Source organism: Lithobates pipiens, unplaced genomic scaffold (assembly GCF_037356315.1).
Source record: "Lithobates pipiens isolate NorthernLeopardFrog02 unplaced genomic scaffold, aLitPip1_a1.2 Scaffold_18, whole genome shotgun sequence".
In the NCBI taxonomy this organism is placed as follows: domain Eukaryota; kingdom Metazoa; phylum Chordata; class Amphibia; order Anura; family Ranidae; genus Lithobates; species Lithobates pipiens.
The window spans coordinates 276,189,015-276,212,848 of NW_027507758.1; the positions used below are offsets into that span (position 1 = coordinate 276,189,015).

At 40.8% G+C, this 23,834-nt stretch overlaps 1 protein-coding gene across 2 annotated transcripts in view; it reads left to right on the top strand.

The window, feature by feature from the left end:
* The window catches only part of TBC1D32 (TBC1 domain family member 32), a 448,964-nt gene that overhangs the window by 111,738 nt on the left and 313,392 nt on the right, over positions 1 to 23,834 (top strand). Inside the window, exons 13-16 of one of the 2 annotated variants that reach the window (XM_077487027.1) lie at positions 1,806 to 1,943; positions 7,002 to 7,094; positions 12,384 to 12,526; positions 20,921 to 21,042. In XM_077487027.1, the coding sequence (XP_077343153.1) occupies positions 1,806 to 1,943; positions 7,002 to 7,094; positions 12,384 to 12,526; positions 20,921 to 21,042 (496 nt within the window). The remainder of the gene's footprint in view (positions 1 to 1,805; positions 1,944 to 7,001; positions 7,095 to 12,383; positions 12,527 to 20,920; positions 21,043 to 23,834) is intronic. The other variant, XM_077487028.1, reaches the window with a different exon arrangement.

The window sequence follows — 23,834 nt, forward strand, 5'->3', positions numbered from 1 at the left end:
AGTATTTGAACCTCAAGCAAAACATGACTTAGTACCTGGTAGAAAAACCCTTGTTGGCAAGCACAGAGGTACAACATTTCTTGTAGTCGGTTACCAAGTTTGAACACATCTCAGGAGGGATTTTGGTCTACTCTTCCTTACAGATCTTCTCTAAAGCGTTAAGATTTCCTGGCTGTCACTTGGCAACTCAAAATTTCAGCTCCATCCATAAATGTTCTACAGGATTAAAGTCTGGAGACTGGCTAGGTCATCCCATGACCTTAAGGGGCTTCTTCTTCAGCTACTCCTTTGTTGTTGCCTTGGCGATATGTTTTGGGTCACTATCATGTTGGAAGACCCATCTTCCAACATGATTGTTTAAAGCCTACAGGAATTTAGGGCACAGTTGTGGTCAACTGTTGATGGCGATTAGTAGGGACCTGTAGAGGAGGACCAAGCTGATTATATTGAACCCAAAAGCAAACATTTATTATATTGCAGCTTATCTGTTCTTAGATGTGGTGGCTATCTTAGTTTTCTAGTTTTTTTTTAGGCTTTCCTTCCTTTATTTTCACATGGTGATCTAGTTAGTAAGTCTGTTTTTCAACAGAATAAGCTGTCCTGCAGATGTAACAGATCGGGGGGTTGAGACAAACCATTTACCACTGACAGAGGTGCTTACAATAATTGGCTTTTATTATATATATATATATATATATATATATATATATATATATATATATATATATATATATATATAATATGTATGTATGTATGTATGTATGTATGTATGTATGTATTTAAATCTGCTAGTACATCTCACACTCCCCTCCCCTGAAACTGAGAGTGCCGCTATACAAAGGTGCCCCCTGTGTTCCTTCATCCTGAATGTAGGCATTCTAATACACGTGGTGTGTTACTGGTCAGATCATCAGGTTGAAACAAGGAGGAAAAAAAGGCAAACAAGAAAAAAAAATGAATACAGCCACCACATCCGATGACTAGTAAGCTGCAATATGTTACATTTTTGGTTTAAGGTTTATTGCCACTTAAATAATTATTCATTAACCAAGCTTAACAGCTTGTGACTTTCTTACCACCATGCTATTATTACTGCTACACTTTGTATTTAGAAAAAAATATATATGTTTTCTGCTTTTAGATATAAAATAATTTAAATAGAACTGCCACTTTTTGGCAACATTCGAAGATTTGACTCAGCTGGCATGAGTTAGAGAAGAGCAGTGGAGGGTCATAACCAGCAAGATGACAGGCATACATTATGCACTTATAAACTGTGTAGTTTAAGTGGAATTGTCAGTAATAGTAAGCCATTCAATGACAGTTTGACATGATTTTGATCTTATGCCCCGCTGAAGCATTTCAACATATACTGTAGTTCAAGTGCATTGCCCTAGAACTTAACTGGCAATCAATAAAGTAAGATTTTATCTGGGGTGTCAAAAGCACATGAAAAATGTTACTAGTGGCAAATATGCAGAGAAATACATGTAAAATTATCCTGCCTTTCTGTGACTTCATAAATCAAGTCCACTATAGGATATTCCCCTAAAATTCTTAGTGATGTTTTGTTGACTTGTGCGTACATCTGTCCCTTGCAGCAGTAAACACGCTGGCTGATGGGAATTATTTATTAGTTTCATGTTCAGTTAGACTGGTAATTTTGACCAAGACTAAGATCTTTTTTGACAGAAAGTGAAAAATCTATTATTTTCTATGCTGTTGGTGTCAGTCAAAGAAAATGTCACATTTCCATGTGCATCTAGAGAACCTTAATTATGTGTCTGTCTCCTGTTTCTCTCCAGGCACTAAACAGAAGACATTCTACTCCAGAAAGGAATTACATTATTTATACTTTGTTCATTCACTTAGCCTGCTCGGAAGATTGTTGATATATAAGCATGGCAGAAACCTGTTTCCTATAAAATTGAAGAACCGAAAAGGTACTTAGGAGTAAAATAACTTTTCTACTGCTAACAAAAAATACAAGTTCTGATGCACTTACAATACATATACTGGCACCTTACATTTGTATACTATTGGTATATCTTGTTTCACATATTTGAAAAAATAGTCTGTCTGAAGCTATATTTTTTCTAGAATTGTGAGGTGGACAATATTCTCCCCAAAAAAAAACTTCTATCAATAAAGATTTTTTTTTTAAGTTCCTTTTTAGGATCCTGCAATCTGCAGAGAGAGCTTTGGATTGTCTATGCATAGGGTGATTAGGGGAATAATTACTAGCTAAAAGTGGTTTTGGATGTATTAGTCTAGATCCCTCTGAAGCTAAATGTTAGTGTGGGTTCTTACAGTGGTTTTTGGGTAAGGAAGAACTCTATATACTAATGTAAGAATAGTTTAAAACTGTTATAATACCCTATGGACTCAGTTCCTAAAGCTTTGCGGGTTGCCAATTCGCATTTTTTTTTTAAAACAGCTTTTGAGACCATTGGAAGTCAATGATAGGCATGTTCTAGCCCTTACCAGTGCATCATCACATTTCACATAAAATAAAGAGGAAGTAAACTCTCCCACTTTGATGCTCATTTTCATTTTGTTCATTATAATAAGTAGTTATCAAACTATAGCTGCGGTAATCCAGCCCAAATCGCATATTACTTACCGTTTAAAGAAACCTTAAAAGACTTGTTTCAAGGGGTTAGGCAGCACCATCTTAAGTATTGTTTTCTGAGTCCACAGTGGAGTGTATTTCCGCTGTGGACTCCGAAAACAATACTTAAGATGGTTCTGCCTAACCCCTGGAAACAAGTTTTTTTCTTGTTTCCAGGGGTTAGGCAGCGCTACCTTTCTTGGAGTGTATTTCCGCCCTTACATTGAGCACTTGCTGTACTGTTAACCAAGCCTCCTTTTCAATCCAGCATTTCTATGGCAACCTTGCTTCCTTGTTCATAGCTGACTTGTTTTATTTCATAGTATTTACTTGTGCCAATTGTCTAATGTTTGCCTTTGTCAATCTTATCAGCTTCAGCTGATAAGACTGCACTAATGGCCAGGTTTACACTGCATGTGATGTCACATGTTCACATGGTGTGTAGGAGGAAGCTCTGAATGATTCTGCAGCCTCCTGGGATATCAGTGGTGTGCCATAGGAATTCCTGATAACAGATAGATAAGCACATAGAGAGTGCCGTAAATCAGGGGAGATCTGGGCATGCTCAGTGACGTCATTCTAAAGAACAAAAAGGATTACAACAATACTAAGCAAGTAAGGAGATATCTACAAGCAGTGTTCATTAGGGTATTGTTATGCTAATTTACATGGGAAAAAGTTGTGGGGGAGAGTTTACAACCACTTTAAAACACTACAGGTGTCCTAAAATAGTTCATATAGCTTGTATTTCATGAGGATCAAAACATCAGTTTTCATCCAAGAATCCCATCACCACACCTCGTGAGAACCTTTCCCTTTGGATATTGAACTCCCCAGATCTCTATATAAGATACGCCTAAAATGCAGTTTTCTCATACCAAGAAAAACGGGCTCATAGCATAATTCTGTCTTAAAATTGTATTGAATGTAACACATTCCACCCTTTAAAATTGTTCTTACACATAGCAAGTCAAACAAAGCATGTAATCGAAATCCAACTGCTCAGCTAGCATGTTAAACTCTCACCATTCCTCGGCCTCTGATCGCGGTGATTCTGGGGTTGAGATGACAGCTGCTGACAACCCTGGTAGCCATGTGGTCACGGCCCAGCTCCTTCTATTTATCAGGCAATCATCCAAGGTATTAACCCAGTGTATGCCCGATGCCTCATCTCACAACAGACATCACCACGTTCAGCTGTCACCTAAAGTATGCAGCCGGACACACATGATGAGCTCTGCTGCTATTACGATCACACAGTACAATCAAAACATGTATGCTTGCTTACCACCCCAAATACAATACTTCCCTCTGGATCCAGATCACCATGCACCAACCTTAGAGGTTACATCCATATGGGTATTCACCGATTCCCACAGATCGGATCGTGTACGGGCGCTAGAACAAATCTCTGCTTTAAATCCCACTGGGATCCATATTTGTTGCTCTCTAGTATACAATGGCATTAGCTACACCATATGTGTCACAACCCTAATATCATTACATATATACTTAAGTATCGGATTCAATATATCCCAAATACATTGCACAACAATATACTTCACTTATTAATCTCAAAATGTAATATATATTTTATGTTCATAATCAGTGGTGGCTGCTGCTTATGTGGCGCAGGGGCGCTGCCCCCCTATCCATGCATCCGGCCCCCTAATCTACATGCGGTTCACCGTACACATGGATTCCAATGTTTTTTTTTTTTGTAGCAGCAGCAGCAGCACGTGATTATAGCCTGAGGCTCCAATTGGCTTTAAAAAAGGGTGGGCTCAGGGTGCAGATCACTGTGCCCTGAGCCCACCCAGTTGTGTGACAATAGCGAATGAATATTTCCTATTGTCACACTGATTCTCCTCCCGGTCAGTCAGGAAGCGGGAGGAGCGCAGTTGGCCTAGAGGAGAATCTATTGTATTGGCCGGTACCGGGGTGGTGGGGAAGATGTACGAGGAGACCCGAAAGGGAAGATGGCCACTGTCATCTGGGCATCAGAGCTTTCTCTCTGCTCTGCATCGCCGTCAACCATGTGAGTATTGCCCACTGTGGGGTTTCGGGTGGTTTGTTTGCCACCCCCTCCTGGCTGGAGCACCAGCTGCCACTGCTCATAATCAAAAAAATATGTATTTAAAAAAAAAAAGAGCTATACTTGGCAAATAAAAATTCATAATTTAATAATCACTTATAAAACAGCTGAGATCCAGTTCAACATTCATTCCCCTGGGACTCAAAGTATCTGTCAGGTATAGCCATTTAGTTTCACATCTAGATAGCTCTTTGACCCTGTTGCCCCCCCTTCATACTGGGTAAGTTCTATATATACCCCAAAAAGGGGTCCCTATTATGTTTGCATCTAAAATACAGTGACACACTATGGTCAATATCCAAGTGGAGAGGTTCTCACGAGGTGCAGTGACGGGATTCTTGCATGAAATCGTATGATTTGATCCTCATAAAATATAAGCTATATGAATTATTTTAGGATACTTGCAGTTTTTTTTATTTTGAACTTTTAAAGGCACATAGGGTGGAATATACCCGAGGAGCACTGCTAATGCTGTTATTTTCAATAAGGATTTAAAGGCGTATATTATGAATGATGGATATTATTTATAGCAGCTGCTGATGGTGTAATGAACTTTTGAATTCTTAAATATTACATATTTGTATTTTGTGTGCCCTGGGGGAAAGTGATTTATTTGCTATGGCTGATTTAATTACTTTTTATAAATTTTTTTTTTTTTGACATTTCACATTTTGCACAAAACGTGTCTGTGGACTAATCAGATTCAGATCCTAATGTACGGAATTCTTACCAATGTGTGTAAATGTAAAGATTGCAATCTAAGCTTACCAAGAATTATACTGTGTTAAGGACACATTGGATTGTATAGAACTGAGTGGATTGTTTAGTAAAGCTTTGCACTACAAAGCTTTTGGTTAATTTATAGGATATAGCACAATCCGACTGTGACATATGTGGCCATCGTAGGGTATGATTACATAAGCGCTGGATGCAAAATCATAACTGCCAGTTCAAATCCTCTCTGCCAGTGGAAGTAATGTAACAGGCATAGCTTAAACAGTAATATGCTTACCAACTTCAGAAATGTGTCCTAAACTATCCTGCTTTCGTACACACTATTCTTTCAGACCTGGAGGTTGGGGGGGATGCTTGATGGAAAACAACACACATTCAGCACAAACTTTTATACCTCAAATACCTTATATTGTAAGCTCCTTGAGGGTAGGGACCCATGTGAATGTATATGTAAAGCGCTGCGTAAATTGACAGCGCTATACAAGTACCTTAAAGAAATAAATGAATAAATAAATGATTTTTACCTTTTAAAGCCGTAGAAACTCTGTTGGAAGTAAATGCCACTGAGTAGGTCTATCAATTCCAATGCAAGTAATAATAAGCACTTTTTTGTGTTAAAATTTTAAAATATCAACACTTTTTTTATATAACTGATTTTCTTATTGTTTTTATATAAAACATTTAAGCGTTTCTAGATATTTAGCAATTTCTTCTGCAAATCTCTCTCTCGCTCTTTCTTTCTTTCTTTCTTTCTTTCTTTCTTTCTTTCTTTCATTCCTTCTTTCTCTTTCTTTCTTTTTTTTTTCTCTCTCTCTTTCTTTCTTTTTTTTCCTTTCTTTCTTTCTTTCTTTCTTTCTCTCTTTCTTTCTTTTTTTTTTTCTCTCTTTCTTTCTTTTTTTTTTCTCTCTTTCTTTCTTTCTTTCTTTCTTTCTTTCTTTTTTCTTTTTTCTTTCTCTTCTTTTTCTTTTTTTTTCTCTTTCTTTCTCTTTCTTTTTCTCTTTCTCTCTTTCTATCTCTCTCTATCTCTATCTCAGTCTCTCTCTATCTCGGTCTCTCTCGCTCTCTATCTCGGTCTCTCTCGCTCTCTATCTCTCTCTATCTCGGTCTCTCTCGCTCTCTATCTCTCTTGCTCTCTATAGCTCTCTCTCTCTCGCGCTCTCTTTCTCTCTCTCGCGCTCTCTATCTCTATCTCGCTCTCTCTTTCTCTCTCGCTCTCTTTCTCTCTTGCTCTCTCTTTTTTTTTTCTCTCGCTCTCTCTTTCTCTTGCTCTCTTTTTTCTCTCTCTCTTTTTCTTTCTTGCGGATCAGAAATCTTGTACTTGTTGTGGCCCAAGGAGCCAGATAGTATCTAAGAGCTGATTCATATACAGTATGTGTAAAACTTTTTGCATGTGTTTTAGGTAAGTTACAACTGAACTGTATAGAATGTGTGTTTTGATGCTCCAAGCATATCAAAGATACATGACAGCCAGCCACCTAGCATTTCCAGAATTTAATGTTACCAATGGCAGCAATGAAGCTTCCATCTTTGGAATTAATTTGGTTTTTACATTTGTTCCAGAAGCAGTGTCACTGTCTGACTTGGTAGTGCTATTTACCCATATTATGTTATATTGCCCAAACCGACAAAAGAAGGCTGCTGCAGCTTATACAGGTAATTATTTTTACATCTCCCTTTACATTTTTTTTTTTTTTTTAGTAAAGTATGTATTCCATGTTTGTGTATATTACTATTTATACTAATACAATATAATATATATAATATTCCTTTAAACCTATACATTTGCTTCATGAATTAGGACTTCCAAACCTATTTTTATTTTCTGTATGTGGATCTTAATATGATGTACGGTCTCTAGGGACAAGGTTTCCTCAGTAGTCTGTACAGAGAGCAGAGCCTGGCAGAAGGGCCCAACTGATCCACCCACCACAGTCTGTCCATGCAGCACACAGAGGCAAAGTATTACACAAGATTACTGCACAGATCTTAAAGAAATACACAAAGCACACCAAGATTCAAGGAAGAATAGACATGGATCTTGTATTTGGGCAAATTTTGCTTATTGTGGAGTTTAGCTTTAACACCATATTTTGGATGTAGAACTAAATGTTTTTTTTCTTTCTGCTTAATATATTGTAGTCGAACAGAAAGGTCAGTTTGTAGATAATGTTCCTTAACCACTTCAGCTCTGGAAGGTTTTACCCCCCTTAATGACCATGCCATTTTTTGCGATACAGTACTGCGTTACCTTAGCTGACAATTGCGTGCAGAAGCGAACGCATTTGTAGGTTGCGTCCACATATGTAAGCGGCATCCAAACCACACATGAGGTATTGCTGTAAACGATAGAGCAAGAGCTCCTCTGTAATTCTAAACTGGTAACCTGTAAAAAAATTTAAACCGTCATGTTGAGATTTTTAAGCACTTAAAGTATGTTGCCATTCCACGAATGTGCGCAATTTTAAAGCGTTACATGTTAGGTTTCTATACAGTTTCTTACAAAAGTGAGTACACCCCTCACATTTTTGTAAATATTTTATTATATCTTTTCATGTGACAACACTGAAGAAATTACACTTTGTAAATTTGCTGTCCCCTCAAAATAACGCAGCCATTAATATCTAAACCGCAGGCAACATAAGTGAGTCCACCCCTAAGTGAAAATGTCCAAATTGGGCCCAATTAGCCATTTTCCCTCCCCGGTGTCATGTGACTTGTTAAGCCGCGTACACACGGGGCGGACTGTCTGGCCAACTTAGTCCGTCAGACAATCCGATGGACAGTCCGTCATACTTTCAAATGAACGGACTTGCCCACACACGGCACTTTTTTGAGCGGACTAATACGGCGTACTAAGTCCGCCCTACTATCCGCCCTACTTTTGAAATGAACGGACTCGCCCACACACGCGGAGGAAAGTCCGCTCATTTCGAGCGCGTCTCCAGGTAGGCGGGGCCCGCGAAGGAGACGTCGCTGACCCCGCCGCCTGGAATGGACTTAAAGGGGAACCCCAACGCCGAAAAAAATCGGCGTGGGGGTCCCCCCAAGTCCACAACAGACCCTTGTCCGAGCACGCTACCCGGCCGGCCAGGAAAGGGGGGCGAGCGAGTGCCCCCCCTCCTGAGCCGTACCAGGCCGCGTGCCCTCAACATGGGGGGGTGCCCAAAGCACCTTGTCCCCATGTTGATGAGGACAAGGGCCTCTTCCCGACAACCCTGGCCGTTGGTTGTCGGGGTCTGCGGGCGGGGGGCTTATTGGAATCCGGGAGCCCCCTTTAATAAGGGGGCCCCCGGATACCGGCCCCCCACCCTATGTGAATGAGTATGTGGTACAATGTACCCCTACCCATTCACCTGTGAAAAAAAGTACAAAAAAACACAACACAGGGTTAAAATATTTTATTGCACAGCTCCGGGGGTCTTCCATCTTCGGGGGTCTTCTCGCCGGACTCCTCCGCTATCTTCTTGTAGCTCTTTTGCTAGCGGAGGAGTCCGGCTTTCTTCCTCACCGCCGGCCTCTTCTCCCGACTTCGGGGGTCTTGTCCCCCTCTTCGGTTCTTCTGCCGGGCCACCGCGCCTTCTTATAGCTCTTTTACAGGCGGTGGCCCGGTCTTCTGTCGCCGCCGTCGCCACCGCCGCCTTCCGTTCTTCTTCTTCTTCTTCTTCTTCTTCTCCAGGAGATGTTGCCTCGACGATCTCTCCGGCCGGAATGCCAGGGACGCACTGCGCGGCCACTTATATAGGGACAATGGGGCGGTGTCACATGGCTTTATGTCACATGGGTTGGTGTCACATGGTGACCCCGCCCCCTTACGATGTCATAGTCCCCATGTGACATCAACCCATGTGACCAACCCATGTGACATAAAGCCATGTGACACCGCCCCATTGTCCCTATATAAGTGGCCGCGCAGTGCGTCCCTGGCATTCCGGCCGGAGAGATCGTCGAGGCAACATCTCCTGGAGAAGAAGAAGAAGAAGAACGGAAGGCGGCGGCGGCGGCGGCGGCGGCGGCGGCGACAGAAGACCGGGCCACCGCCTGTAAAAGAGCTATAAGAAGGCGCGGTGGCCCGGCAGAAGAACCGAAGAGGGGGACAAGACCCCCGAAGTCGGGAGAAGAGGCCGGCGGCGAGGAAGAAAGCCGGACTCCTCCGCTAGCAAAAGAGCTACAAGAAGATAGCGGAGGAGTCCGGCGAGAAGACCCCCGAAGACGGAAGAACCCCGGAGCTGTGCAATAAAATATTTTAACCCTGTGTTGTGTTTTTTTTGTACTTTTTTTCACAGGTGAATGGGTAGGGGTACATTGTACCCCATACTCATTCACATAGGGTGGGGGGCCGGTATCCGGGGGCCCCCTTATTAAAAGGGGCTCCCGGATTCCGATAAGCCCCCCGCCCGCAGACCCCGACAACCAACGGCCAGGGTTGTCGGGAAGAGGCCCTTGTCCTCATCAACATGGGGACAAGGTGCTTTGGGGTGGGGGGGGCGCGCGGCCCCCCCTTCCCCAAGGCACCCCCCCATGTTGAGGGCACGCGGCCTGGTACGGCTCAGGAGGGGGGGCGCTCGCTCGCCCCCCTTTCCTGGCCGGCCGGGTAGCGTGCTCGGACAAGGGTCTGTTGTGGACTGGGGGGGACCCCCACGCCGATTTTTTTCGGCGTTGGGGTTCCCCTTTAAGTCCATACCAGGCGGCGGGGCCAGCGACGTCTCCTTCGCGGGCCCCGCCTACCTGGATACCCGCTCGAAATGAGCGGACTTTTCTCCGGGCGGGAAAAGTCCGCTCATTTCAAAAGTACGGCGGACTGGCACACACACGGGCGGATTGTCCGCCCAAATGCGAGTCCGACGGACTGTATTACGGAAATTCCGAAATACTTAGTCCGCCAGACTGCACGCTGAAAAAGTCTGCTGAAGCCCACACACGAGCGGACTGTCCGCTGAAATGTGTTTCGGCGGACTAAGTAGGCCAGACAGTCCGCCCGTGTGTACGCGGCTTCAGTGTTGCAAGGTCTCAGGTGTGAATGGGGAGCAGGTGTGTTAAATATGGTTTTATCCCTCTCACTCTCTCATACTGATCACTGGAAGTTTAACATGGCACCTCATGGCAAAGAACTCTCTGAGGATCTGAAATAAAAAAAAAAATTGTTGCTCTACATAAAGATAGCCTAGGCTATAATAAGATTGCCAAGACCCTGAAACTGAGCTGCAGCACGGTGGCCAAGACCATACAGCAGTTTAACAGGACAGGTTCCACTCAGAACAGGCCTCACCATGATCGACTAAAGAAGTTGAGTGGACATGCTCAGCGTCATATCCAGAGGTTGTCTTTGAGAAATAGACACATGAGTGCTGGCAACATTGCTACAGAGATTGAGGGGGTGGGGGGTGGGGGTCAGCCTGTCAGTGCTCAGACCATACGTCGCACACTGCATCAAATTGGTCTGCATGGTTGTCATCCCAGTTTTCTGAATACAAGCAGACTAAGGACATGGATTACTGGAACCATGTCCTTTGCTCTGATGAGACCAAGATACATTTATTCGATTCAGATGGTGTCAAGCGTGTGTGGCAGGAACCAGGTGAGGAGTACAAAGACAAGTGTGTCTTGCCTACAGTTAAGCATGGTGGTCGGAGTGTCCTGGTCTGGGGCTGCTTGAGTGTTGCTGGCACTGGGGAGCTACAGTTCATTGAGGAAACTGAAGCAAAGCATGATCCCCTCCCTTCGGATCCTGGGTGCTGCAGGGCAGTATTCCAACATAACGACCCCACACACACCTCCAAGACAACCACTGCCTTGCTAAAGAAGCTGAGGGTAAAGGTGATGGACTGGCCATGCATGTCTCCAGACCTAAACCCTAATGAGCATCTGTGGGGCATCCTCGAACAAAAGGTGCAGGAGTGCAAGGTCTCTAACATCCACCAGCTCTGAGATATCATCATGGAGGAGTGGAAGAGGACTCCAGTGGCAACCTGTGAAGCTCTGGTGAACTCCATGCCCAAGAGGGTTAAGGCAATGCTGGAAAATAATAGTGGCCACACAAAATATTGACACTTTGGGCCCAATTTGAACATTTTCACTTAGGGGTGTACTCACTTTTGTTGCCAGTGGTTTAGACATTAATGGCTGTGTGTTGTTATTTTGAGGGGACAGCAAATTTACACTGTTATACAAGCCGTACATTCAGTAATTTACATTGTAGCAAAGTGTCATTTCTTCAGTGTTGTCACATGAAAAGATATAATGAAATATTTACAAAAATGTGAGGCGTGTACTCACTTTTGTGAGATACTGTATATATAATGTTTGGGGGTTCTGAGTGATGTTGTAGCAAGAAAATGATTTTTATATGTAGGAGAGGAATGCCAGAATTGGCTTGGGCTGGAAGTGGTTAAATAACCAACTTCTACTGCTAAGTGGGGAGCAGTTAAATGGCAGGAGTTCCCTTGCCCATTCACAGAATGTGTAAGTGCATTATATGAGGTCTGTGAATAGAGGTGAGGCCAGATGAGGGCAGGCCAGTGGTGCAACTTTTCTCAGAAGCAGCAGCTGCAGAGATTCAAACCATGTATGTCTGGCTTAATTCTCATATCACTAGAAGACAGATGCTCAGGTCAGTATCTGGTGGCTGTGAGGAGGCTCTGCAGGGATAATTTTTACAAGATGCAGCAGCTTTCTAGTAATGGAATAAAACCATTATACATAACTATATCTATGGTGATGTATTGCAAAAGAAAAAAAAAAAAAAGCTTCAGATTTAAACATGTAAATAAATATTTGGTTTTTACAAGAACTCATTTGGTTTTACGGGCAATACATTTTCTTTATTATGAATATCTTTCTCCATAGAAGGTGCAAATTATTACTTTATCAGCATTCCTCAAAACATAAATTAATTGTACTGTCTCAAAGCCCATTAACATATGTATTGATGTTTTTATTTCATAGGCAGTTATGCTCCTGCAAGCTTGGCTATGGAAGTCCTCAGAATGCTTTGTGACCGCAAAGAATGTGCCAGTGAATGTTTGTACACTGGGGTTGTTATAGACAGCCTCCTTTCACCAATACAAAAATTACTGAAAGGAAAAAAGGTTAGTAACAGCTTTTTTTCCCCATCTAAGGACTTGTTTTTAAATTACTAAAGCTTTGATGTTCAGAACTATCTTATGAGCTTTAATTATTATAATGTAAATAAACATAAGGCTCAATCAACAAAGCTGACACGCCAGGATAACGATCCTTATTAAAAAAAAAATGACAGTAGTTTTCATTTCAGTTCAGTGAGATTTGAAAACTACAGTATTATGGCTAAAATAAAGATCCTTATCTCTGTGAGTGAAATCTAAACAATGTTAAAGTTCATCTTAATCAATTTTTGAACTATACTGGGCTAGCAGTTGGGATTCAGACCTGCTGTACTTGCAAATTGCACTTCTTTGTTTTAGTTCCATTTTTTTTTTTTTTTTTTGTCATTCTGCATTTTATTTGTTAATCATTTTATTCATTTACAGTGTCATTTGTGCCAGAAACATAATCCAAATGCTTTTTATAAAGAGAAAAAAAAATGCAGATTAAAAAAATGTTGGTGGGTCTCAATGCTATCAGAATTCACCATTCAGCAGATACAGCCGCTGATCACAAAAATCTCTCCAGCATGTCCCTTCTTTTGAGAAGGGACAGCCACACACTGAATGAGATTCAGCTGGTACCTGCTGAACTAGCAAAATTTCAATAAGTCTATGGCCAGCTTAACATAAGTAAAATTGTACAAAAATGCAATTGTACAATTGTAAAACTGTACAAAATAGACTAATGCTACAGATGTAGTCAGCTTGTAATGAAATGCGTATAAACTAAACATAAGCCTTTAAATGTTAGTTAGAAAGTTAGCCATTTACCACCATGAGTTACAGTGGCAGGACAAGGACCTCTAGCAACCAAGGGTATGGTGTCAATGCACATGACCACTGTGAACAGAGGCTCATGATGAGGAGGTAGAGATGGAACTACATGTAATTAAGGGTGGTAGAATTGTGCCTACCCATTGATATGTACAGCCAACAGACCACTGCAGTGCACAGAAATTAGAGCTTTGTGCTGGCCTCACGGGTGACCACTTTTGGTGCATAGAAATACAAATGATAGGGAAGGTGCTTAGTTATGGATATAATGAAAATGGATGTGGTATATCAAAAGCTGACATGGCTTAATAAATGTGGGTAAACTAGTGTGTCTTAGTTGTAATGAGCATGGAAAAGCACTTACAGTATAACACATCAGAATTGCTATCTCCATCCACCTTGTTTGTGTGGATGGAGGAACCTTTTTGCTCAGCCTGCAGGCTGAATGCAAAAAAAATTAAAATTTATAAATACTCATCTATGACCAGCTTGATTTAGAATGATGCCACATCACAGGAAGCACCTCCATGGTTAACAGAGGACAGAATTAAAATTAGACTTGGAAAACTTAACATTGATAAATCACCGGGACCAGATGGCTTGCACCCGAGCGTACTTGGGGAACTTAGTCAAGTAATTGCCAGACCATTGTTCCTAATTTTTCCTGACAGTCTACTGACTGGAATGGTACCAGCTGATTGGAGAAAAGCCAATGTAGCACCAATATTTTAAAAAGGGCCCAAAATACATCCTTGGGAATTACAGACCAGTTAGCGTAAGATCAATAGTATGTAAACTCTTGGAGGGGATGATAAAATACTATATACAATATTTGAGTAATGAGAACGGTATCATTAGCAGGAATCAGCATGGATTCATGAAGAATTGTTCTTGCCAAACCAATCTACTAACCTTCTATGAGAAGGTGAGTTGCCAGTTAGATAAAGGAAGGCTCATAGACGTGGTTTATCTGGATTTTGCAAAAGAATTTGACACAGTTCCCCTTAAACATGTACTGTACAAAATAAGGTCCGTTGTCATGGACCATAGGGTGAGTACATGGATTGAAAACTGGCTAAAAGGCTGAGTTCAGAGGGTGGTGATAAATGGGGAGTACTCGGAATGGTCAGGAGTGGGTAGTGGGGTGCCCCAGGGTTCTGTGCTGGGACCAATCCTATTTGATTTGTTCATAAACGACCTGGAGAATGGGGTAAACAGTTCAGTTTCTGTATTTGCGGACAATACTAACCTAAGCAGGGCAAAAACTTCTCCGCAGGATGTGGAAACCTTGCAAAATAACAAATTAATGCGGTGGGCAACTACATGGAAAATGAGGTTCAATGTAGAAAAATGTAAAATAATTCATTTGGGTGGCAAAAATATGAATGCAATCTATACACTGGGGGGAGAACCTCCTGGGGGAATCCAGGATGGAAAAGGACCTCTGGGTCGTAGTAGATGATAGGCTCAGTAATGGCATGCAATGCCAAGCTGCTGCTAACAAAACAAACAGAATACTGGCATGCATTAAAAAGCGAATCAACTCCAGAGATGAAACAATCATTCTCCCATTCTACAAGACTCTGGTCTGGCTGCACCTAGAGTTCTCAGGAAGGATGTACTGGAAATGGAGCGAGTACAAAGAAGGGCAACAAAGCTAATAAAGGGTCTGGAGAATATTAGTTATGAGGAAAGGTTGCGAGCACTGAATGTATTCTCTCTGGAGAAGAGACGCTTGAGAGGGGATATGATTTCAATATACAGATACCGTACTGGTGACCCCACAATAGGGATAAAACATTTTCACAGAAGAGAGTTTAACAAGACTCGTGGCCACTCATTAAAATGAGAAGAAAATAGGTTTAACTTTAAACTACGTAGAGGGTTCTTTACTGTAAGAGCGGCAAGGATGTGGAATTCCCTGCGATAAGCACATGAATGACTGCAACATACAGGGATATACAATGTAATACTGATATATAATCACACACATAGGTTAGACTTGATGGACTTTTGTCTTTTTTCAACCTCACCTACTATGTAACTATGTAATCTAAAGGGTATATAAAGATAGGGGAGGGGGTACCATCATCCTTGAGCTTAAAGTGATGAAGAAAAGGGGGGTGTCAGGAGCTACTCCAAAATAATGCCCCACGACAACAGAGAATATCTTGGTTATGGACTATCTTGGTCCCCAGGGAATGGATAAGGTAAGTATAAAATTATTTAATTTATTGAAGAGAACAAAAATTGAAAAACATTTAATACAACAATATGTAAAATAGTTATTGCATACTATTACAACTAGTACAAACAAACAATGTGAACCCCACAATATAGTGGGGAAACAAGAGATGTAGGTCCAAGAGTGATCCTCAATATGTTTGAGGGGAAAAAAAAATACTTCTTCAGGAGGAGTTGACCTTAAACATCTATAGAGAGATACAATCTTATTGTTATTTAATCATAAATAGTGAATAAGTACAATTTACATCAGTATGAATAATCTGGTAATTTGGAGTGTTATAGTCAGGCATGGCTTACCAATGGGGACCCAAAAGAAGAGTAAGGGGGCAGCACAATTTTAGGCACCATGACTGGATGATCCCCCCACGGCGAACATAGGAGGCACTAAAAGTTGCAATAACTGAAATCAAAAGTAGGTTTGAAAATATATGTAAGAATCATGCATATGTGGTCTGTGACCTAAAACAGAGGAGGGGGGGGGAGGGGGAAATTGGAAGGAAATTAAGATAACTAAGAAAAAAGAGAAACATAGAACACGGAAAGAAATCTGTCCCTCAATGTAGTTGCTCTACGAAACACCAATTCCAGTTTGGGCCTAACGTATTTGCTCAAAACTTGGTGATCTGTTAACAAATGTCAATCTTCTAGTGCCTCCCGTGTTCGCCGCAGGGGGATTACCCAGTCAGGGTGTCTCAAATTTTTCTGCCCCTTACCCTTCTTTTGGGTCTCCATTGGTAAGCCATGCCCGACTATAACGCTCCAAATTGCCAGATTATTCATATTGATGTAAATTGTACTTTTTTTTTCACTATATGTGACTATATAACTATAAGATTGTATCTCTCTATAAATGTTTAAGGTTAACCTCTCCTGCAGAAGCAATTTTTTTCTCAAAACATGTTGAGGATCACGCTTGGACCTACATCTCTTGTTTCCCCACTATATTGTGGGGTTCACATCATTTGTTTGTACTATTTATGATAGTATGCAATAACTATTTTACATATTGTTGTAGTAAATGTTTTTCAATTTTATTCTCTTCAATAAATTAATCATTTTATTCTTATCTTATCCATTCCCTGGGTACTGAGAGGGTTCATAACAATCTATGTTGTCCTGGGGCATTATTTTGGAGTAGCCCTTGACATTCTCCTTTTCTTCATCACTTTATGAACAGCTTTAGGCAGAGCCAATTGTCAGATCTCTAGACTTCCTTTACATTCAAAAGCAAAATTAAGCGTAGGACTAGTCTGGTTTAGGGTTGATGAATAACTCAGGAGGAGTTGATGGCAGTGTATGATAGCTCTAATCTGTAATGAAATAACATCTTTGTTGTAAGTGCATGTATTGTGTGTGTATTTATATTTTATAACTATAAAATGTTTTTTGTTCTTCTAAGTAAAGATTCAACTTTTATCAGTATTCTCTACTAAAAATCCCTACGCGGAGGGGCTTTAAGCAAATAGGGGTTGTACTTTCTTACTCATCCTTTTACCATATGCAAGTTATCTGACCTGAAGCTCTATAAAAGATGCATCAGACTGCCAAGATTTTTACAGCTACTTTCTCAACATTGTGCAGCTCCAGCCTGGAAAACCCCATCCAATGGGTCTTCTGAACTTGAAGCTGTGTTATAAAAGCTCTCTGTTTTCTGTCTTCTCTGACTTTGGTACTGCCATAGTATGAGAGAAATATTGGCATCTTTGATTCTGTAGTATTGTAGCTCTTTTATATTTGTTCTTTTCTTACAAAGCCTTGGTGTGACAAAAGCCCACCGTTGAAAGGAAACTTGTTCTTCTGTGACAGAATGACATCCCTTTATCAAATTTAGAATGCTACACTGATGCTGAGTGTCAAGGGGTTTATGTACCTGTGCTCTACTTTACGGCTAACAAAAGACCTCTGTGCTTGGAGAGAGCATGCTAGCATGCTGACATTGAAGTCAGGATTTTGTGATGAATAACCAGCCATAAAAAAGAGAGGAACTGAAATATGGGTTCTCAAACACATAATTTAATGCCCAGTACCGATCTGTTCACACACTTCTATTTACACCTTTATTAACCACTTACGGACCGCCGCATGCTGATATACATCCTTACTTTAAAGAAGGATATTGTTGACATAGCAGCAGATAGCTGCCATAACCCCAGTATCTTCTTGTTCGGCCGGCGGTCCGCTTCAAGATAAAAGTGGTCCCTGCATCGGATTTGCCGCAAGATCACTTTTATCTGCGGCGGGATGGGCCAGCCCCCCCGCCACGCTCCGGTGCCCTCCGCCACTTACCAGAGCCATCAGCAGTGGCGGAGGTGATCGGATATTGTGCCTTCCTTGGCATGGGGACAAGCGAGGGGAAGATGGCCCCCACCCGTCTCCATGACATTGCAGGGCGGAAGCGTCGTCAAAACGTCACTTCCGCCCATAGCTCTTAAAGGGCCATTTTTTTAATTCTTTTTTTTTCATGGCAATTTTTTTTTTTATTGCATTTTTGTGTAAATATGAGATCTGAGCTCTTTTTGACCCCCAGATCTCATATTTAAGAGGTCCTGTCATGCTTTTTTTCTATTACAAGGGATGTTTACATAAAAACTATGTAGAAAAAAAAAACTGTGTAAAAAAACAAAAAAAATTAAACGTGCCCCGCCCGCCGAGCTCTCATGCAAAAAGAGCTCTCATGCAAAAACGAACGCATATGTGAGTAGCGCCGGCATATGAAAACTGTGTTCAAACCACACATGTGAGGTATTGCTGCTATCGGCAGAGTGAGCAATAATTCTAGCCCTAGACCTGCTCTGTAACATAAAACATGCAACCTGTAGAGTTTTTTAAACGTCGTCTATGGAGATTAAGGGTAAAATGTTGTTGCCATTCCACGAGTGGGTGCATTTTTGAAGCGTGACATGTTGGGTATCAATTTACTCGGTGTAACGTGTCCATAATGGTATGTTCTGTGACTTTGATGTTATTAAGAATTTATAATATATGTTTTGTATCCTTGAGATACGCTTTTGTGTTTTGTACTAAGGGCTGTAGATGACAATCGATATATTGTCCCCATCTGGATGATAGGGATTCTATTCCATTTATGATTGGACGACTGGGGGGGGGGGTTTGTACTGTTCTTGTGAATCTTGGGGACGGCATATATAACGGGTATTCTTAATGTTTCTGGTATGAGATATTTTTCCTCCTTATCATTTATTACTTCTTTTGTCGTCTCCTCCTTGATAAGATTCTCCAATTCCTTTTTGAATAGTTTAGTTGGATCCCCTTTTAGTAATTTGTAGGTGTCTGTCATGATTAAGTACATTTTTAATATAATGGTTTTAGTCACACCATATGTGTGATGGTGGGAATAACACACCTGTGAATACAGCTAAGTGCATGTATCCAGAGGATGGTTATGGCGCCGGATAGCATGGGGTGTTTTTTTTTCTATTTCTGTTTCTGTTTTAGATTATTCTCATATCCCATTTGTATTTACATGGTCAGCTTATTATAGCTGAGGCTCAAAAGAGCACAGCTGGGCAACTCTGATATATAGTTATTGAATAAACCAAGGAAAAATGGCCACTCTTCTAAATCAGGGAGGCTACAACAAAATGGTGGCAATATTTTTATATGTATACCAGGATTTATACCCTGGCATATAAGATTAATAGGGGAACTGCTGCTGGGGTGAATTAAAAAGGTTTGAGATCTATATTAACTTCATAAGCCAGTCATCTACAGGAGTGAAGGAGACCAACAGCTGCACACAGACTAATACACATAGCAAGACTAAGGGAAAATTGCCACCACTTAAAACGAGGTAGACTACAACAAAATTTCGGTGATCGTCTGTATAAACAGAATGGGTAACACGTCAGCCAACCATATCTCCCAGAGGAAGTCACGAGAAGTGACAAATCTAGTAGGCTTGGGAGGCTGACGTGGAAGGAACCAGGAAGTGACAGAAGGAAAACAGAGCCAGTGTAAAGCACGAGGGAACGCTGATAATCGGGGCAGCAGATCCGGCTGTGAGGTTATACCTTGTCCCAGCACTTGTGGATACATATACCAAGGCTTGGTTTTTATTTGGAAAGTATTTTATGTTTTGTATAAATTCTTTTAAAATGGTAAAGCACTATTGTAAGCTTTGTACCCTACATGTGGGCGATATGAGTGGAGGCCAGTAGTAAACAATAAGGAAGCAGTACAAGTAAAACGGATGAGCTACATGAAGGAGCAAAATCTAAGGAGGCCAATCAGAGGAGTGATTGTGATCTAAGGCACTATTAATAAGCCTATAAGATGGGGGCACAACCGGTGGCAGTGACACCAGGATATTTGTAGATGCACAGAGGTGGATAAATGTGAAGATATTACCTCCATGTATAGTGATATCACAAATCAACAAAAGGACTGTTTGTTTTTTGTTTGTTTTTTTGCACCATCTATTGGAATTTATAAGGACACTGAGTGGAATATGGAGCACATTGCACTTTATTGTTAAAAAAATATTTTTTTGATTATTGAATTCTATAGAGGATTACACTTTACATCACGTATATATTTTTTATGCACTTTTTGATATTTGTAATAACGCTGCACTTATTTTAAATATTCGGCGTTTCTTTACCAGCTTTCATTTTTGTATCTTGGACAGCTACCATTGCTGCAGCTTTTGACTGGTTACTGTGCGTCTCTTTATCAAATAACAGGTAATAATAGTTGAAGCTCAACAAAACTAGGCAGGAGACCTGGGTTTGTGTTCCCTCTGGAGTAGACTTTCTGCGTGGTGAATGCTTTGCTCCAGGCTATTAATTGTTTAAATGTGTCACACGGTACCCATAGGTCTCATAACAGACGGTATCGGTGAGAAGTTGTCAGTGCTTGGGAACATTGCACAGCTGCATTAGCAGCAAAATGTGTTTCATAGATAAACAGATTTATTTTAAGAATTGTTTTAGCTATGTAATTGTTTTTTTTTTTTGTTTGTTTGTTATCGGTGTTGATTCATTTAATTTTAAAAAAGGCTTAATTTTAATTGAGTACATTATTGCTGTTTCTATAAAGGCATATGAGCATGCATGAATCAAGGCTTTGCATTTGTTTTTTTAACAGAATTATTTATAAAACATGTACTCCTTTGTTAATTACTCAGTTTTGTCTTTTTTTACGTTCATATAATAGCACATGTTAAGCAAGGTGTATTCACATATGCTGTTTTTTCTATGTGTCAGCCCAGTTCCTAATAAATGCTCTGCTCTATAAACAGTGTGCCTGTTTCAATTTTTTTTTTTTCTAATACACTTTCAATTAAGATCTTACAAGATTTACTGGTTTGTTTTCCAGGTTCATGTTAACTGTGATGAAACCACTCTTACATTTATTGCTGATGTTTTAGCAAGAATTGCTTCGAATGAAGCAGGCCTTTCGCTTCTGCTCTATGGTGAAAAGGAGTACACCAAAAACAGGTAATGTGGTATAGGTTTATTAAGGATAAAAAAGTCAGTCTATTTTATAACAGGAAAATGGGGGAAAAAAACGCTTTACAGCGATGGCTTTTTCAAACATATTGCAGAATGAAGTACATATGTTAAAATACAGCATAATAATTATTAAAGACAATTCAGTAGAGTTGTAGCAACAGCTTGTTGTCATTTCCTATTTTAAAACCCTGTTGCACCACAGAAAGGAAGCGACAGCCATATCCAGTACTGTGCGTTATTGCCCCTGGCAAGCTATACGTATTTGCAGCCACATGGTGTTCGCCAGCTGCTGATGAATGATATATTAATATGAGACACGTGGACCTCAGGGAATGTTGATTGTGTTCCTTATCTTGTATATTGGCATGCTCCCCACATAATTCATGAACTTAAATCTAATATGTACTTTTCCCTGTTATCTCTAACAACCCCCTTAACCCTGTTTCATTTTTGGCACCTTTAATATATCTTGCACACTGCATTTTTTTCTCTTATCAATACATATCAAGACTTACTAGTCAAAGTAGACATGCACAACTGGGAATCCTACTTTGTATCAGCATTAGGGCAGTTCACCATCTGTTAGTGGACTGGTAAGTCTTCCCTATCATTTTGGGTGTTTGTTTAGAAAAAGCTTGCAATTCTTCTTTTCATGCTATTGTTACACTATTGCATAGCAGCTTCACTTTTTTGTCATGTGATGCTCACCAAATCAAATTGTTTATTGCATTTAAAAAAATGAAAAGGGATTCTTAAATACGTATGGCTCTTCCTTGCCCAAAATTCCTATGTAAGAGTTTAATTGCGGAGAATGGCTATACCAATTATAATGTAATTTGTGTGCCCCCATTTAGACTTATCAACAGTTGTGCAGTGCTAGAGCCTACCTTCTTGGATACAAATGAAATGGGGTTAGGTAGGGTATCACTCTTTGTAGTTGTTGGTGATGAATGTAAGGGAGATTGAACAGAAAATGCACAAGTAAATTGTAATATACAGTATATGGCCTTAACACAGAGAGAAACATCATGTTGAAGTGCTTTTACAGTCTTATTTTTGTTTTCTCTAAAATAACAAACAGATGTATGCTTACCTGCTCTATGCAATAGAATTTCACAGAGTTGCCCTGATACTCCTCTTCTGGGGGTCCCCAACTGGTTCTCCTGACTCCTCCTCTTCTCGATGGGCTCCCATAGGAAGCCTCTTCCAGCCCTGCTCCCACATCAATCAGGATTTGACTGACTGCAGTGGGAGCCAATGACTCCTGCTGCCTTAGCCAAACCTCAGAGAACAGAAAGAGCTGCTACAGATTGCACAGCGCTGGATCGAGTGAGGACTCAGGTGTGTAGGCAGTTTACGAGACTGCTCTGTTGGAAACTGCGGTTTATGTTGCCAACATAATTTACAGCGTGTGTATATCTGGGTGTTGCTGAATATTCAGGTTCTATAGAAAATTAATACTGTAGAAGACAGCAGCATTTTCTTAGAAATAGAAACAAATTGCTAAATAAAAAGATCTTTATCAGTGCCAATTACTAGAAACTGCCAACATGTTGTAGAAACTGTCACAGACCAGAGAATGTCAGACTACTGCCATGTTACTAGAGTCTAATAAAGAGAGAAACAAAGTAACTAAGCAAAGGAAGACCAGAAACAATCTTATAAAATATGAGACCAAAAGAAAGAAGGGGATGATGCCTTAGCCTTGTTATTTTTAGTGCTTCAGATTGTACAGCACGTTACTCAACCAGTACTGCCACCTTTCTTCTCTCCAAAGCTCTGAAGATATCGGGCTCTCATAAGCCAGCAGTGACACCTTGACAGACACTGTCCTTGTTAAAAGTTTTTTCTGTGTTTACAAATCATAACAGAGATGAGAAGTATGCAAACATGAAGTTAGAAAATTAAGCTCAGTACTGCGACGTCAGCTAGACGACCAGAACTTACTATGTATAACGAGAGTTCCCCCATATACTCGTGTATTAGGTCATTGGATAAACAATGTACTCAGTAACAGTGGGAATGCAGGCAAAACACATTTATTGAGCAGTAATCAAAGGGGCTGTATCCGGAGAGAGAAAATCTGTGTTACTGAAGAAGGGGAGAGCTTCATTACTAGGGGAGAGAAATGAAAAGAAAGGAGAAAAGAGGGAAAAGGAGAGGGAGTCCACAAGGGCTGCCAGAGGAAGATTCAGTAGGGACAGTGTGAAGTGTGCTACCATGGCAAGAGGACTGTTTAAACATAAGTTGGCAGTTAACCATGAGTGACCCTGGGTTTCCATAGTGAGTCAGATTTGGAGATCTGATCTTTTTCAATGGCTTCCATTTTGACATGTATCATTGCATGATTAACCCTGTGTTTAACCTCAATTACCATCAATGAGGGGGATTTCAAAGTTTTAGCTATCATTTGTTTCGCTGCTGCGAGGAGTTGGACAAAAAGCTGAAATTGTTTGTGTGATAGGGAGTCTGTTTTTAGACTGAGAAGTGCCGTGGCTTGGTTCGGTTGGATTGATGTGTCAAACATTTTGGAGGGCAAAGATATCATTCCAGAATGTTTGGGCTAGTCCACCATATATGCATATGCATGCCTTGTTCCGTACAGCCACAAAAACAGAGAGATGAGTAGGAAGGGACAAATTTAGCTATTCTGGTGGGTACTGGGTACAAGCAGGTTAGTACTTTATAATTGACTTCCACCGCTTATACAGTGGGTGAGGAAGATTTGGTCGTTGACCAGATCTGGGACCAGTTTTCAAGATCCTCCTTCCATTTCA